Below are 18475 nucleotides of genomic sequence, written 5' to 3' on the forward strand. Positions count from 1 at the left end.
ACACATTTTCCTACATCTGTACTTTACAAATATGGTGGCAGGTGGATGTAATGTTTAAACAAAGGCTGTCCTCAACTGAACACTATGGGTTCAACGGGTTCATTGCTGCCCTGTAGCTAAACAGGAACCTGTAGGAATCAATAAAGCATTACCTTGCTGTTATTTTCCATAGAAGCAAATCATTCGTAAATGGCTTTAAGTACCATCCTATTTTTTTTTTTTTTCCTATTTGGCAACTTTTAATTGTTTGCTAATTATAAACAATAGGAATAGCATCAGTAAGGACGGAGAAGACATGGACAAAGCTGAGTGAGGCAGAGGAACAAACAAACATGGACGATGTGCATGACGCCGCACACTCTGTCTGCATTTTGAGAAGCACTCCACTTTGTTGCCAGGGGCAGAATCAATGCTGCAATCTAGTCAAGTGTAGGTAGGCTGTCATTAGGCCTGAAAGAGTGCAATTCCATCAAGTGTTTATTCGAGGAGTTTGGAAGCCATAGCAGACCTCAAATGACGTGAAATTGTCTGAGCCTGGAGGGTTCCAACCTCCCAGGTGCCAGCACAGGAAATTTGTCCCACTTTCTCAGCCCTAGCGATAGAGTTAGAGACTGTAATGCAGACTTTGAAGTAGGTTTGAGTGGTTTGAGTAGATTTTTTTTATTTTTTTTCAAAAGTTCCTCCTCCACTTTTGCGGCGCCTTGGGGCTAATTGAAAGAAGCACCGTTTGATCGTTGTCCCAATGTAAGCTTGTATTCAGAGGTGTGCACCTCTGGGAGTGAACATAGTGCGCTTTTGCATAAATGTAGTTGGAAACAAAAATTCTGTACATCAATTTGGAAATCTTAAAACCAGTCCAACACCTCTAATGGTGACTAATCAATGAGCCTATTTGGGTTTTGTTTAGCTGACATGAAACTCTCATCTTTCTCCAACATGGTTTGTCCATCATCCTCTAGCATCTCATGCTCCTCTTTCCTGTTCTTAACTTCAGGAGTCCAAGTACAAGGACCTGAGCGATGCCTTCGATAGCGGGGTTGATGGCCTGACTGCAGACACCAGCTCCCCGTCTCAGGTCTCTAGCCTCCTCTGGTTCCCAGGAGCCTCCAGGGCCCAATCATCAGGAGCCATTCACCAAACGACCAGTGACGCCCTCCGCCAGAATATCTATGAGAACTTCATGAGGGAGCTTGAGACTGGCACTGGAAAGGGAGGAGGAGGAGGAGGAGGAGGAGGGGGAGGCGGCGGCGGCGGCGAGAGGAGAGACCCATCCACGGGCACCGAAGAGGGGGAGAGCAGCAGCGAGTCGGCTGAGGGCTCCCTGGAGCAGCTGGATCTGCTGTTTGAAAAGGAGCAGGGGGTGGTCAGACGGGCTGGCTGGCTTTCCTTTAAACCCCTCGTCACCCTGCACAAGGACAGGAAGCTGGAGCTAGTGACCCGCCGCAAGTGGAAGCAGTACTGGGTGACCCTGAAAGGTTAGTGTGAATCTGGGAGGAGGCAGTGTGCCAGTGAGGGGGAAACGATTATGCTCCTTGAAATTGAGTCAAAGAATGTGCTGTCATGTGGTTTTAAAGTAATTCACAGGTAAGTAGATTATCATAGTTTTCGTACCACAATTCAGTTTTTAGGAGCAGGTGGGTCCCTCTTTGTTCTTAATCTCAACAGCATTTCTGTCCTTGACCATGGCATTACACTTGACAGTGAGTGATTGTGATTCCATCCCACCCTAAAAGCTTCAAGGGAATTATGCTGTTGCTTCTCGCCAAATGGATAAAATTCAGGCTGCGCATGCTGCTTTTCCAAAACTGCTAAGTATATACTGAAGAGTGCCTCTTGGAAGTAAAAAAATATATAAGGAATAAGCAAGGACACTGTTATCATTTGTGGCATTTTGGGAGTATGTAAAACGTTTCTGTGTACCCCGGTCCTGCAGAACTTCACTTGTTGGATGTTTTTTTACGAGGACATTTTGTCTGTAAAACATTACGTGACGGCTGTAAAAAAAAAAAACGCTTGCAGACTAGAGGAACTTGTTTTCTGCACCACTTACTCATGCACGTTTGTGTCTGTCTCTCTGTGTCTCTGCCTTTCTACTCCACCGTTTCCAGGATGTACATTGCTGTTCTACGAGACCTACGGTAAAGGCTCTCTGGAGCAGGAGCTGTCCCCTCGCTACGCTCTCCTAGCCGAGGACGGTATCGTCCAGGCCGTTCCAGAGCACCCCAAAAAGGAGAATGTTTTCTGCCTCAGCAACTCATATGGAGACGTCTACCTCTTTCAGGTGAAGCACGCCGGTTGACACATAGATGCAAGATGACAGTAAACAGTCAGCAGAGTTAAATGAGAACAAACAGAAATATGTAGCTTTGGAGTGTACAGTTGCAGTGCATGGTTGTAGTTGAATTTATACCAGACATGCACCTTTTTAGCTTCCCTTCCCTGGAGTGTAGCATGTGAAATGACCAATTTTAGCATCGGAGGGACTTGAAAGCAAAGTGCCCAAACTTCCCAGCCAAAGGGTCTGAGAGCACATTTGCCCGTTGTGCTTACTGACCTACATATCACGACCAAATTCATGCCCTGTCTCGGCTCTTTGCGTGTAGCCTCCTCCATTACAAGCTTCCCAGACTGCACTGTGTCGCGGTGTCCAGACCTACATCTGATAAAATAGTTCTGTGTGGTGCTGACATGGCCCCAGGGGCAAGCAGAGAGAAAATCAGCTCGATAGCATGAAGACAGCCTGTGGTTCCTACATTTGTTTCCACTCACATGGCCTGTTGAGCATGAGTCATTCTCAATCTGAAGGGGGTTCAATTGATTTCTCAACTGACGTGCCTCCTCCATGTGAATCGCCTTACAGAGTGATAATCTTGAAATGGCTTATTAAAAGGGAAAATGTGGGTTTGATTTCAGCAACAGTTCACAATCTGTGCTTTCTCATAGAGGCACCGTTAATCACGTCTTCTTTTTGTTATTGATCCAGCAATGCCCAGCTTGCCACCCAATGATGTTATTGTGATGTATGGTTAAATAACACATCAGGCGTAGCATTTGTGAATGCGTCTAGTAACGGGAATATTGGTCTCGCTACTTCATCAAATTGAACTCCCCATGTCCCTCCTTGCTCTTCCAGGCCAGCAACCAGACCGACCTGGAGAACTGGGTGACGGCCATTCATTCTGCCAGTGCCTCGCTGCTGGCCAAGCGCCAGGGGAAGGAGGATACGGTGCGCTTGCTGCGGAGCCAGGTCCGTGGCCTTCTGCAAAAGATCGACATGGACGGGAAGATGAAGAAGATGGCCGAGCTGCAGCTGACGGTGGTCAGCGACCCCAAGAACCGCAAGGCTATTGAGAACCAGGTGAGGTGGTGACAATGAGACAGATAGTGAGACATTAGTGGGAATTCATACCGGCATCACTGAGAACTTTGGAGGCCTCTATCCTATTTTACACTGTATCTATGAGTTGTTATTCCATGGGATACGTGTAGCAACCGCATGATGTGCCTTACTTAATTTCACGGATTTTGTGACTGCGGCGACAAGCCCGTGCTTATTTTTGTCTGTGGGTGGATGAAGTGGCCTAAATGCATCAGTCCCCAAACGCATCACGAGGGGCCCAGGGGAGCAGCTCGCTCCCCGAGCATCAGATTGAGATTCCAGATGTTTCCTGGTAATGGGCTCTCAACATGCATTATCCTCCTCCTCCTCCTCCTCGCAGCCTGGGGGAGAATCCAAAGCACTGAGCGCTGTGCTGTAGCCTACATACAGCAGATTACTGACAGGTATAAGAAGCCCACAATCTATAGCTCAGCAAGAATCCAAATACTTTTACGAGAACTTGCTGTTTGTTGTGGAATGTGTAGAAATACAGCCGTTACCTGTGACCGAGGTGGTCATTGACTTTACGTGTCTCTTACTTCTGCGCTTTGCCTCTGCGTAGCCACATGGGTTTGCGTTTTGTCAGCTGCTCATGTCAACGTGCACTGACTGCTTATACAAAATGGATACTTATTGGAAGGGCTGTTACTTGGTGTTTAGTTTAAATGCACCGAGTGGAAATATGAGTATGTTATTATGAAGAACAATCAAGAAAGAAGCGGAACTGCTCACCCCCATAGTCCCAGATGGAGATGTCACTGCCTGCCTGCGAGACCGACTGACTGTGTGATCTGTTTCCAATTAGCCAGGATGCCACCTCAGAGGAGACAAAGAGACAGACGGGGTTGGAGTCAATGATAGGGTCAGAGGGGTATGGGACAGGGCTCTGATACAGGCGCCCTGAAGCTGATGATAGAGTTAAGGTTTCAGTGGGGTTGTCGAACCCCAACAAGGCACTACTTTGATGTACCCCACCCCCACCCGTGTCTGCTGAAATCAGTGGCAGTAGACCTCTTTGAAGACCGCCTTTGCCCCCTTTCACACACTCATGCTCACGTACACACGCACACACACACACACACTGCGATCAAGTTGCATTGAAAGACTTATTATGCATTAGGGCTTTTTACAGCGAGCCAGGGGCAGATGTTAAAGAGGGGAAATAAGAAAAGATGAGAATCTGTTTAAAGAAAGGCTTATGTCTGCCGAGCTTAATGGCTCTGAAATGAATGTAAATAAGTTGTGCACGCAGGCCAGATGGGCCCAAACATGCCTTGCTTTTTGCTTTGGTTGATTGTCTCACTGCACTCATTCAGGCCTGCTAAAGGCATGATGCAATAGACTGCATATAGGCAGTCATCAGTGATGCACCCCTGGCATGAATCATCAAATCAAATTTTATGCTCAGGACTATTTTTGGAACATCCCTAAATGAAGACTTGGATATTTGAGTGTTGACGAACAGATCCTGATGGTGTGTAAATCAGGACCATACCAGGACATTGCGTGATAGTTATACATAGAGACGTGAGTTATCCAGAAGCAGCAACTCTCCTAAATCTGTCTTTGCTGTTGAGGAAGGAGCTTAACTGATTTACTCCCCATCTGAAGTCATCTTCAAACCACTCAGTGGAATTAACCATTTTTTACCCAAAGCATGTGGATTCCTAGAAGTTGTCCTCATGGTCCACGTCTGGAATGGGAATAATGGCCGACTGTCATTGACTCGAGGCTTGTTAAGCGAGGCCACCTGCGCTGCTATGTACATAGTCGATTTTATGGGTTTAGCACATAGCCCAGTATGGTTCCATGGTGATTTCTGTTCTTTAAGATGTTTAAAAAGTCAGAGGTTCATAAACCTCCTATGTCTAAAGAATGCCATCAATGTAAATGAGACCTAATAGCACAATGCCATAGGGTGCGTTATTGTAAATGAACTCGCAGTGCAGACGAGACCTATTAAAGTCAGTGGTTACCGGGAGTTGTTTAACTTGAGTGTTCTCATTAAAACCAGTCTCCAGCCAACAAAATAAGCACTTTCTCATAGCGTAAACAGTGCAAACGGGGATAGGGGGAAAGCAACTGTAAACCGTGTGTATGTCCTGTTTGTGTGTGTGTGCGGGGTGGAGGTTTAACGGGTGTTCTGTGCAACATCCCCACTCTCTCTAGCCTTGCATAAAAACGGGCATTAGGATTTACTGCACACACTCTTACTCCTCTGCTAGATATGTAGTCCCCCCCTTAGTATTAAACCCGCACACAATTTGTGCCCTCACCCTCCACCAACATCTGCAAGCAATTGCAGCTCGATGGAAAGGCCTCGACTGACCCTGGATCTCCCTCCTTGGCTCTCAATTTCCTGCCTCCCCTCCTCTCCCCTCTCATAGCCCCCTCCCCTCCACTCTCATGTCTCAGCTATCCCACAAAAACGGTCCGAAAATTCGTATTCAGAAGCTCGGTCACACCTGTAAAGTTATAATCTTCCTTTTCCTTCAGATCCAGCAGTGGGAGCAGAACTTGGAGAGGTTTAACATGGATCTGTTTAGGATGCGCTGCTACCTGGCCAGTCTACAGGGTGGAGAACTGCCTAACCCAAAGAGCCTGCTGGCAATAGCCAGCCGACCCACCAAAACCACCCTGGGACGTCTGGGGATCTTCTCTGTCTCCTCCTTCCATGCACTGGTGAGGAAACTGAGGACTATTTATATATTTATATAAAATACATAAATATTTTCAAGGGTATACCCTTGAAAATATTTCAGTCGTTTGAAACTAAAAAGCATCCAACAAACACTCCCTTCATGCATTACTGGAGGAAAATTAACCTAATCAAGATGGTCTGATTAGAGTTGTTTTTTGTTGTTGTTGTTGTTAAATGATTGCAGTTCTGATAGTTTGTGTGTCTGTTCAGATCTGTTCCAGAGACGAGGCCACCCTCAGAAGGCGCTCTTTGTCCCTGACTCACAGACGGCGCAAGAGAGGCCTTTTCTCCTCGCTCAAGGGCCTCGACAACCTGACGAAGAGGGGCCGGGATAAGAGGCCCTCTGCTTCACAGGTACCACTGAAAACACACACACACAGGCACAAGCAGATCCAAGCATTAATTAAATATAATATATGTACCAAAATGTTAGCAATTTGAAGTAGCGGTTGCTCCAATAAAGTCATTTATATTTCACTTAAATCAGATTAAAAAAAACAGATGGGAACTTCCAGACTTGTAATGCAGGATCACCCACTGCATATATTCAGCAGGGGGAACTACCCACACGCATACACACAATGACGTGATCATGCAAAAATTGCGTGCACACAATGTTTGGGGTATACTGCTCGCAGTCTCTTAAGATGTCATGCTGAGAAAAACTGTGTCTTGATAGTTCCGCCCTCGGTACACATCGTGCATATTTGATAATGAAACAGCCGGAAAAGCCTGTTTCCTTGTTGCTTACTTGCGTGTACATTGCCTGCGTTGACATGAAAGAAAGCAGAGATCGGTACAGTCATGCATCAATCTCAGCACATTCTCCCCCTAAGGAGATTTTATTAATTAGAAGCACATAAGCTCATGTCCCACCCCCTCGAGTGCACACCTCCCATCAACATAAACACAGGGGGGCACTCCTTTCCCAGGTGCAAGGGGGGGTCTAAATCCTCTCAGGTTAGTAATTAGGCTCATGCAAGCTGACTATTTATTGATACAAAAATCCGGCACTCTTTACCCTGGAGGTTTGTCCCTGGAGAATACTGCACTCTTGGTGGTCTATTTTTAGAACCGCCACATGAAAAAACTAATTTGCTCGTCTTTTATAGAACTCCGTTCATTAGCTGAGAGTATGGGAAGGGAGAGGAGTGTGGTTTTGGCATCCTACCGTCATTTTTCTTTATGCTGTGAAGTCAATATGGTGTCTTATTGTTTTGGAGCTAATCATGTACTCCAGTAGGTGAGCCCTGACTCCTCTGACTGCTTACAAAATGTTCCCTGTCCTGTTTCACTTGCTCTTATCTCGCTCACCAGTCCCACCACCTGCTCTGTGATATTTATGTTTGGGCATTTGCACACGTCTGTCAGCGACGAGATATGCCTGTTATTATTTTCCCGGGGAAGTCCAGCCGGCAGGGCCTAATGAGGCCCAGTTACATTTCGCAGTGCAGAAGGCCGAGGTGGCGCTGCAGCACACGCATGAATTATTGAAAGCCATGTGTGGTAGATGGCATTCTCCACTTTCTCCTCAGCCCCGCAGACACCAGCAGATGGTTGGTGTTAAGATGCTAAATATTAAACAGCCTCCCTTTTAATTTTTTTCCCCGGATCCACCTTCTCTTACAAGCTTGTTTTAGTGCTTTTCTGATATATTTTTTTCTTCACGTATAGAGGATAATCAGGAACAGAAAAAGGCTGGTGAGGGCTTCAACGGATCTCCACATTTCTGGGTTTTTGTGGACATCTGTTGTTTTGTGGCGTTTTGCTTTTCTTTTCTGTTTTATACAAGAGCCAAAGATCATTTGTAGTGTTCCTTGGCTGTTCTCTCCTGTACTGACGAGACACGCATTTGCTGGAAAAAGATTTGGACGCCGAGGTCGTCTGAGGAGCCAAATGTTCCTCCATGCACTTAATCTGTTGTTACCTTCTCGGGTTCTTAGACTGCGCTTCCTCCGAGATTTTCGAGATATGTTCTTTCGGTGCTTTCCTCCCTTTCGCTCTCTATTGATCCCCCTTCCTCCAACTCCAACTCTTTTTCTTTTTTGCCTCTAACTCTATCCTACTTATTTAATATCCTAAAGGTAGAGTTTCATCTCACTCTCACCCCCAATTTGTCTCACCATTTGTCTTTCAGTTTTTTTCTCCCTTCGGCCTCGTCCTCTCTCAAACCCCCCGTTTCTTAGAGCATAAACATAAGAGTGTTAGCCGGCAGCCTTCTCCCACAGTTTCCATACTGACTCATCGTTGTTGAGTAAGACTAAATCCCATTTACCACTGCACCGCCGCGCTTAACAGCCTTGCCCCAAAGTCATGCCCCCCCCCATCTCCTTGCCTCTCGTTTTCTCATCTCTCATCCGTCTTAAGAGAGCTATGTATACAGTAAGGAGCTGGACGGCAGTCGGCTGTGGGAAGTAGGCCAGAAAGGTCCGAGGATTTGTGGAAGGGTTGTTAAGCTTTCTAAAATTAGTCAGTTTACAGCGAGGCAGTACTGTTTACAGCCTTTTTATAAATGTACTGGATGGTGAGCTATAGAGTTTCTCTGATTGTAAAGGGAACTTCTTGGGATCGTTTCTGGAGAAAAGCAATCCTGATCCTGATTCAGCTTTAACTTCAAGTTCATTTTACAGTAAAATCCCCCGTTTCTGTCATCAGCTGTGCCACCTATCATGCCTCTCCTGCCCGGCGACAAAGTATCTGAAAACCCCTAACAACTGCAGCCTGTTTGAGCGAGGGCTGAAGTTACACCCTCACATAACAGATGGCTCTGTGTCACTGCTGTACTATAGAGTTGTTAAAGCCCTCTGAGGCTGCAGAGTCACCTCCAACACCGGGCTTAGCCTGACACAACACGCCTTACAGTCACAAGCCGGGGAGAGGCTCTAACGAGGAGAGGTTGAGGAAGATGGAGTGGATCAAGAACGGAGAGATTTCTACACTGGGGGGTGGATGTGTGGGGGGAAGGGGGGGGGGGGGGGGGGCTTGTCCTCTTCTCATCTGTAAACGGACTGTTTCGCTCTTTCATCTCTCCTACGCAGAAACCGCTCCGTGTCCACACACACCCTCCACTCACACACAGCATATTTCCACCATTGCACCTTCAAAGGCTACAGACCCCCGTTTATCAAAGCGCCGCACTCGCCACACGTACTTTTTAATTAACAACATAATAGCACTGTGTGTGTGTGATGTTGTGTGGCACTCAGATCGCTTATGAGTCAATCAGTGTGGTGCCCCTCTGTCTGCACTTCTAACCGTCTGTCTCTTTGTTTCAGATCTTTGAGAGCGACGCTGGGGGTCAAACTTACGCCCTACCTCCCAGGAGCAATGAGGTGAGTCAGGGCGTTCGGTAACTTTGTCCGATACGGCTTGTGGATCTTTGAAGTGTCTTTTAAATATTCCACAGCCATCTGTCACATCCATCCTGTGGTGCCATTTTATGAGCTGAATTATCAGCTTCAGCGTGAAGTAGTCATGGCAGAAATGTGTCCGCTGTTGCTTTGACCTCGGCTGTCTTTCATGGCTTTGATAGTGAGCTGTGTAAAGATGTTTTAACACATTGTGTGTGTGTGCGTGTGCGTGTGTGTGTGCGTGTGTGTGTGCGTGTGCGTGTGCGTGCGTGTGCGTGTGCGTGTGCGTGTGCGTGTGTGTGTGTGTGTGTGTGAGGGGATCAGAAAGTGTGTGTCTGCCCTTGTATTTTACTTGTCCACGATCAAAGCAGAGTTTCTTTTCATGTTGATCAGCAGGTGTCTGAAAGAGAAATGGACAGCATATCTAACAAGAGATTTTTACACCGTGTTAAACTCCAGCGTCGACAGGCGTCCGATTTACGGCATAATTGAGTTAATGGAGAGTGTTGAGTTGAAGTGTTGACCAGAAGCGCTTGAAAGTGTGAGTGTATGGATTTACGGTAAAAGTGTTGAAGGATTGAAGAGCGTGAATTCCGGCCATGTGAGCAGCCTGGTTATTGGGTGGTTGCATGCCTCGATATAGGACGTGTGAAATATTGCTGCAAGCTTTGGCTGATGGACAACATTTCAAAGATAAGACTCGGGTTGCAATAAATCACAATGATCCTTTCAAGGAATAATTTGATATGCATATATTTTCTGATGGCTTGCCAAGAGTTGGATGAGAAGATCAATATCATTGTCATGCCTGTCTGTGGGAACTTGAAGCCACAGCCAGCAGCAGGTTAGCTTAGCATGAAGGCTGTTTGAATCGTACACAGACTACTGTGTGTTTAAACAACAATTCACTATTTTTCTGATACCATACTATTTCTTGGCTGAGCACAATGAAGGCAAGGCTTAAGGAAGTCACTGCGCCATTAATCAAAACTTCTTGTTTTTTATACTTTTACACCTTCAGACGGAGCCATGCTGGCTGTTTCTCTCTGTTTACAGTCTGTATGCTAATCAAAGCTGAGCTGCAGCCCACCTGTTGAGCATGCTCTGAAGTGACTCTTCAGCAAGAAATAAAATACCGTTTGAATTCAAATGGAGCAATTCTGCAGCTGGAAAAATGGCAAGAAAATGTGAATTTCTTTACAAGTATAAGATGACATGTTTCATAAATATCTTTCGCAGTTGGTCCCGTCAAATAAAGTCGTATCCAACCCTTCCTGGGTGAACAGATGGAAGTCTGGCGTTGACAGATGAGAATAATGGATGCTTTTAGACAGAGCAGGACGGGTGTTATGAGCATTTCTGTTCCGCAGGATGCTATGATTCATAGTGTGAGTCTGTGGTGAATGTGGCGAGTGTCAACACTGCCCCCATTTAAGGCCTCGAAAAACGGACTCAGGAAGTGGTTTTGGGAAACAACAATGTCCTTCATTGAGTCGACCCTTTAATGTTTCTTTAAATGTGGCGCCCCTTCCCTGGGTTGAGTGTTTTGCTCTTTCCTAGATTTGGATGTGGAACACAGCTCGTTTTGATTTAAGGGGATTAAGACCCATCAGGGCGGAAAAGGTGAGCGAGGGGGAGGACAGCACGGCTGTATTGATTTTTGTCGACACATACATCATCTCTGCTCCTGTTGTCTCAAATCCCCTGAATTACTCTAATAAGCAATCATCTTCCGCTAATCCTTTGAAGTGAAGTCAAGTGAAGGGTACGTCTTTATGCGTGCGCCCGAGCTTCAGTGTAGCTGCGCGGCTTATAGTGTGTGTGTGTGTGTGTGTGTGTGTGTGTGTGTGTGTGTGTGTGCGACCGTTCGGGAGAGTTTGCTGTCCTTTCTACATGAATTTAACCAACCAGCTATTTCAACAGGCTGAGCGTTCTGCTGACACCGTCTAGCTGTAAGATTGCACAAAGCCGAGAGAGATAAACATCTATATAGAACCTGTCGGTAAACCGGAGGCCGTCTTGGCCACCTTAGAGGTTCTAACAGTGTTCTAACGGTGTTAGTCAAACAGAGTTAACAATGACTGGCATTTGCTCTTCGAGTCCTCCATCCACCCACTCCTTCTGTCAGCAGTCCAGTGAGTGAATATGTTTTCTACAGCTAGAAAAAAAAAAAAATGACCTTCTGACTTAATGTTGCATTCTCACACTCTCTTTGAGCTATTCACATAATTAAAATGCGCACTTGAGTTGAACAGGGTCATGGACATATGTTTAAGGGATAAAATTCAGGTTTATTGGCTGGTGATCTCGATCTAAACTGCTCTTGTCCACGACCTCTTTCCGTGTCACCACCTCTCACCACACTCCACTACCCACGAATACACACCTCTTGCTTTTATTTAAGGAACAGGCACTAGCCAGTATGGATGGTTATTATTGTCTGTGTGTGTGTGTGTGTAAGAGCTTGTCACAGCGATGGAAAGATGTAATGGAGGGCAATTGGCTGAAGTCGTTTTCAACTCCTCCTCTGTTTCTTCCTCACGGTCACGCTATCTATTTGAGGCCGTCCTGTAATATTTGTGTTCTCCAGTTGCTAAGTGGAATGGAAAGGGTGTATTTGCGTCGCGGCCACTAAAAACCGCCTGTTACTCCACGTTTCCGTCTTTAGAAGCTGCAGGGCGGAGGACGACTTGCTTTGAAATAAATCCACGCTTGAGAGGAAAGACTGAAGTATTTCATTATTTGGCTGAATGCAAACATAAATACAGTAGACGCACACTCACCACACAGAGCACTTGTTGAAGTCCAGCGCGTGCCCCAACTGTGCTCTTGGCAGTCGTTCATGGAACGTTGACCTGGCAACCGACGCTCCGTTACAACCCTCTCCGACCATGAATGAGTGTACAGTGTTAGTCAGCCACCCGTCAGGTCAGCGTAGGCAACAAAATCTTAGTTTTCCCGTCACGCCATGTCGCTGGGACACAAAACAGGGCGGTTATGCAACCAGTTGCCATGACGGCTTGTTTATTCGTCCTCAGTTTGTGACCTCACGTCCCGAACACACTCAGGCATAGGTGGGTGTAGAAGTGGCACCTTGTGTTCCTCCATCCCAACAGGTTAGGGGAGCATGTTGGCGAGAACATTGGTGACCTTTATTTTGATTCCTGAAGTAGACTAGTCAACGACATTTAAATGACAAATTAAGAAAATGTTTGTGTGTGTGTGTGCCTGTTGTTATGTGAGCTACACGGAGAACTGTGTGTGTGTGTGTGATGCTCTGAATCAGAGGCCTTAGCTTTTCCCTTTAGGCTTTTTGTCTGACCGGGGGAAAAAAAAGTATTTTTCCTCTTGAGGTGATGCATCAACTGCAAAGCTGCCAGCTTCTGAAACAGATGCACATCAGACAGACATCCTCAGACTGTGTGTCTGAGGCTCTCTGTCTGATGTGTGAGAGCTTTCACCGCTCCCATAATGCCTCCAAAACATCACTATGCGCCCAGACCAAATCACTCATGCAATTATTTCTCTCTCGTGTCTCAGTTTAACCGAGAGCTCGTATTGTCTTTGTCAGAAGTGCTGAATCGCTGGCTTCTTCAACCCGTGACTTTCAGTACATTTGGTGTGATTGAGCCTTTCCTCAAGATCTGGGGCTTTGATAATTGCGGCGTTCGGCTGCACTGTGGCGTCTCCCGCAGCCCCTCAATGCAGCAGCGCCGCTTTTCCCTCCAGAGACACGGAGTCGCAACCAAAAACCCCCAAATGGCTGCCTGTGAGGCCGCGTGGTGGGCCAACCCCCATCCCCCCCCCCCACACACACACACACCGTAATACCCGGCTCAAACCTCACTGTTAATGCCACCAACAAGCAATTACCTTCAAATGGCTGATCTGAACGTTCGACTGATTTCGAAATAAATTGTCCTGAATACATCGCTGAAGTCAGAATTACTCTTGTGGCTTTTTAACCCAAATAAACGTGCGGGTATCGTGAGGACGTGTAGACCTGCCAGTCGACCCTTGCCAATCCACTTGTGTACACGGGCCGTTACGATGACTATTATGTGGATCAACTGCCGTCCATGTTGTCAAATGAATTTGTGAAAGGCTAATTGTGTGACATCTTTACTCCGCTGCTTGATCCACAGCCAAGCATTTGGACTAATGGAACTGTATTGATTTGAGTGCTGTTACTCAAAGTCTACCTTTCTCTCTCACCCTTCTCCCTCCCTCCCTCTGTTTTTTTTTCCCCTTCCCCCCCCCCCCCCCCCCCCCCCCCCCCCTTTCTTCTATCTCTCTCTACCCTCCCTTCCTCACCCTCTCCCACAGAGGCTGGACATGCTGACCAGTATCTACTCCATGTCGCCCCCTGAGGGCGGTGTGTGGGACAGCATCGGCGGTGCCACGGATGTGCTGACGTGTGTCTACATGCCAGACGGCCTGACAGTCCAAGTTCCTGTCAGAAGAGACCAGACAGCTGCCGACCTTCTCTCTGCGGCCTGCAAGGTTGGGTTGGCGGCTAGTTGCAGAGAAATGATGACACATGACCACAATAAGAGAACAATATTCCTGACAGTTGTTGCCAAAAAAAAAAAAAAAAGCTGTGATGTCATTTTGATGAGCTGTCTAGTTGTTTTTTTTACATAATCCTGCCATCTATACTTAAGTGTTAGGAATGTGTATTTTCCTGTAACGTGGGGTTTAGTTGCACCTGTGTTTAAAGTTAATTTCAGTTTAATTTTCAGCTATGTCAGGTCTTTGTTTGAGCATCTGTAGAAGCAGATCTGGTTACATTATGTTCCCATGAGCTTGAAATAACACACCTATTCATCCAGTGTCTGATTTCACACAGTCCCGTAAGACTGACTGCACATAGATGGACAAACACCATATTCCGCTGGGCAAAGCTTTTTTTTTTTTTGTTTACCGCAAATTTCTCATCACAAAGTGTAAAGTCGTTGAATAATTCACGCCTCGGCCACGCTGCGGCCGTCTGACTAAGCGTCGGTGCATGAAATACATCTGATGATTTTGTGCATACAGGCCACTGATCATGGGGGACTCTTGTGTAAACAGGTGAAACAGCTGGACGCAGGCCTGCACTGCCTCCGACTCCTCAGACGAGCGGGTCAGGGTGTGGAGGTTCGATACCTGGCTCCGGGCGAGCTCCTCCGTGATGTGGTGAGGAGGGCAAACATGCACAAATCACACGTAGATACACAGTGCTCTTCATTATCGGCTCTTTGTTGAATGTGTATTGATGTCACCCTGCAGGTCAATGATCAGTTGGAGGTGGTCCCAGTTAATGTGTTTACTCTGCACATGAGAAGGCCGAGTGACACCGGAGACTTTGGTGAGACTGATTTAGTTCTAGTGTCTGTATTTTATGTCCACATCACGATCCTTTATGTTATACTTCTGTCTCTCTAACTCTCTTTGTTTGTCTCAATCTTTGTCTCTCTTCCTCCGACCAGGTTTTGCAGTAACAGGACACATTGACAGCCAGAAAAACAGCAGGATTTTTGTCAGCGAAGTGCTACCCGATGACCTGGCGTTCAACCAAGGTGCCTGCTTGCTTAATAATGACACAAATAATGCTGAAACCAACAATAACAGTATCACACGTGTGATCTGTCGGTCTTTGGCCTCCACCTTTTTTGAAACATACTCGACTGTGTTGCCAGGCCTGCGTCCAGGTGACGAGATCCTGGTGCTGAACGGCAGGTGTGTGTCGGGCCTCGACTTGGCTCTGATCCAGACGCTGTTTGCTGAACAAACCCTGCACCTCAACCTGAGGCGGGACGGACCCCTGCCGCCAACGGTGACCTCCAACCACCAGGCCCTTCCCCTCAAACCCAACCAGGAGGTCCGAAGCAAGCACCACCGCGCAAAGTCCTCCTCAGGTGCTTATAACCACACACATCCTTGAACCAGCTGAAAGCATGTCCACTAGTCATTAGTGGGGATGTATTTGTACTAAGAGGCTATAGATTTTACTTAATGGGAACACTTAAACAGCACAATTGAAAGTGAAGTTGATAGTGATGCCCTTTTAGTTTTAGTTTGTCAGAGAGATGGTGAGAGGGAGAAAGAGACACAAAGAGAAATTGTAGCGGCTGTGAAATGCTTGGCACACCCATTGATTTAGCCCTTTCTCAGTTCTGTGTACATACTTTATGAAGGCATCAATTTTGCAGTTTTCTCAAGCAAGCAAGCGAGCGAGCTGTGTCATTCTTCATGTGAACCGCCTGGATTTGCCACTGCTCACAGTGAACACCCTGTCTACCCATCCGGTTTTCTGTTTCGTTCCGCTTTATGTTGCACGTCATGCATCTTTTTTTCTAATGAGTTTTATCCAGTTAGGTTAGTCTTTGTGATGTGGTATTTATCCAAGCCTAGAAGGGACTCGATGGTCAGTTGCTCACATTAATATTATATTTGCTGAGAAACTTTTGTGTCCTACACCACAGAACAGCATACAGCTCACTACACTTCCGCTCCTCTTAAGATCTTGTTTTGTTCTGTACTTCCTCAAAAGCGACTAGTTCTCTCTTCACTGTCAAAACTCTAAAGAATAAAAGCAGTAGAAACAACTCCAGATGAATACTCGCAGTTCTGCGACTCTAGGGTGAGAGGAAAGACCAGAAGGGGCTTCTGACCGCAGACGGCTCATTATTGCTGTGAATGTATAGTATCCTGTCAGCTTGGTTTAATCTCACTGTGGATCTGAGGTGTCAGGACCGAGCAGTAAGTTCATCCTTGTCGCCGGACAAAGACAGCTGATGCCCAGCTGGTAGGGATACATTTTGTTTGTTCAAGCTTCACTCTAAAAGGTACGGGAAATCCAACCCAACCGAAGAAAATTGTCAGTAGTTCAGTCAGTATCTGCCCGATACTTGTGCTTTTGCGGTTTCATGACATGCACCCCACTAAATTACCTTTCAACAACTCTTTTTAAATATACCAAAATGTACCTAAACTTTACTACTGACTGTCTCTTCAAAACGTGTAGAACATTCAATGCCTTTTTGTTGACTTTTTTCATTGTTTGGCATGAAAAAAAAAAAGAGTCAGTTTCAGAGAAAGTATCAAGCCTCATCTTAATGATTGCAATTCATTAGTGTTTTCTGCACTACAGCCGTAACTGAACACAGAGGGATTAATGACTTGAAGGCCTCATTACAGAGAGTGGTGTGATCAAAGGGCCTGCAGTTTACGTCTCGGCCTCTAGAGGGCGTGTGATTTCAGGCAGGCTGATGGAGAGGCAGGGAGGTAAAAGCCGACAGTAGGGAATTAACACTTGTCTGACACAAATTACACAAATTATTTCATGATGGCATTCCTTGAAGGAAACCGTGTGTTATCTGGATTGATTCAGCATCATGCAAAAAAAAGACAAAGAGAACCAAACTCGGATATCTTTTGTGACTCTACTCTATCAGTCAGACATTTAGTTGATGCTGATTTGCATCTCAAAAAGGAGAAGTTCAGCTCCACAGGAGGTCCAGACGTTTTGTTTTGTTTCCTGCTGTCACATTGGCCCGCCTCCCGGGCTACAATCAAGAATAATGTCTTTTCATGTGCCAACTGCTCGAGAGTATGTCCTCAGAAATAAGTAGTCAAAATTGGGAAAATGTTCCCAAAACGCTGAGTTTATCTGATAATGTCCCCATCGGGACAGTTTATGTGCAAATATACTTTTTTTTGTTTTGTTTTAGTCAAACAAGGAGAGAGATAACATGGTCTTTAATTCCGATTGCCAAGTTTTTCTGGTACGACTGAATGCCATAGTCATTTTTAGAAAGGCGCGACTGGCAGGCGCCCGTGATGGTTTCAGACTATAACTAGCCAGCATTGTTTGTGTATTGTGATCAGTAGAAGGATGTGCTTCAGCAGAAACCACCATAGTGCAGATGCAGTGATGATGGTGGTATGAGCATAAAACACTATCGCACACGCAGAGTGAAGCTAAACCGTATGTTAAAAGTGCTCTCTCTCTCTCTCTCTCTGTCTCTCTCTCTCTCTCTGTCTCTCTCTCTCTCTCTCTCTCTCTCTCTCTGTCTCTCTCTCTCTGTGTCTCTCTCTCTCTCTGTCTCTCTCCAGATGTGTGCACTGCAGCTGATGGTACTGAGTCCCCGGGTGTAGGATTGGAGAACGGTCACTCCCACTGCGCACACAGGCCTGTTCAGCACAGCAAGGTAGGAGAGGCTCGAGTGCATCTGATAACTAAAAAGAAAGTATTTGCATTGTCTCGTAGATATTCCACGTATGGCCCCTCGCTCTCGCTCTCTCTCTCCTCCCAGGTTTGTTTGTGTGAATAAAAGTCTGCACATTGTCGTGTGTGTGCCCACTCACAGTGGCAGCTGTGGGGTTGTCAGAAACCAGACTGGCACCAATTCTTAGCATTACCATAATTAGGATACGCCATCATAGCCACCGGTATCAACACAGCTTATTACTGTCACGCAGATAGGATGCAGACTGAGAGAAGGGGCTGTGCCCACTGCTTCCTGCACACACAAACGCATACATGGCAGAGTGTATGCCTGCGGGCAAAGCTCAATCTTGAATGCATTTGTGAGATTCACTCAAACATACATATCTATCTTTTTTTATTATATTAAAAGCAACAACAGTTTATTTAGTGAATATATTTCAGAAGGTCATACAACTTCTTTCTTGTGACAAATTCCTGGTGCTTGTGTCTGCCTTCATGGTCCTGGCTTTGCTCTTAAACACGACAGAAGTGCCCTACAATCAATGCAACTCTTTTTTTTTTCTTTTTTTTTTTTTTAGAGAAATATCTCCTGTATGAATATGCCAAATGGTTGTCCCTAATGATTTATGGCAGATTGCATGACTATTTCTGTCCCGTCTGTTGTTGAATATCCGGTCAGGTTTTTGATATGCAAACCAACTTTATTGAAGTCATTAAACCGAGCATGAGCCTGTCCCGTTGGGAATTACGCCTCAGCGCTGCGGTAATGCAATATGAGAGAGAGTGTGTGTGTGTGTGTGTGTGTGTGTGTGTGTGTGTGTGTGTGTGTG

The 18475-nt window shown here is 46.1% G+C and overlaps 1 protein-coding gene across 4 annotated transcripts in view; it reads left to right on the forward strand.

Moving 5' to 3' along the window:
• The window catches only part of tiam2a (TIAM Rac1 associated GEF 2a), a 77357-nt gene that overhangs the window by 35623 nt on the left and 23259 nt on the right, over window positions 1-18475 (forward strand). For all 4 annotated transcript variants that reach the window (XM_031847102.1, XM_031847105.1, XM_031847104.1 and 1 more), the window contains 12 exons: window positions 995-1475; window positions 2109-2281; window positions 3134-3358; window positions 5876-6061; window positions 6291-6434; window positions 9356-9412; window positions 13757-13933; window positions 14504-14608; window positions 14702-14780; window positions 14902-14991; window positions 15112-15330; window positions 17531-17625. In XM_031847102.1, the coding sequence (XP_031702962.1) occupies window positions 995-1475; window positions 2109-2281; window positions 3134-3358; window positions 5876-6061; window positions 6291-6434; window positions 9356-9412; window positions 13757-13933; window positions 14504-14608; window positions 14702-14780; window positions 14902-14991; window positions 15112-15330; window positions 17531-17625 (2031 nt within the window). The remainder of the gene's footprint in view (window positions 1-994; window positions 1476-2108; window positions 2282-3133; window positions 3359-5875; window positions 6062-6290; window positions 6435-9355; window positions 9413-13756; window positions 13934-14503; window positions 14609-14701; window positions 14781-14901; window positions 14992-15111; window positions 15331-17530; window positions 17626-18475) is intronic.

The sequence above is a fragment of the Anarrhichthys ocellatus genome, unplaced genomic scaffold, assembly GCF_004355925.1.
Source record: "Anarrhichthys ocellatus isolate YVR2014 unplaced genomic scaffold, GSC_Weel_1.0 scaffold7, whole genome shotgun sequence".
NCBI lineage: Eukaryota > Metazoa > Chordata > Actinopteri > Perciformes > Anarhichadidae > Anarrhichthys > Anarrhichthys ocellatus.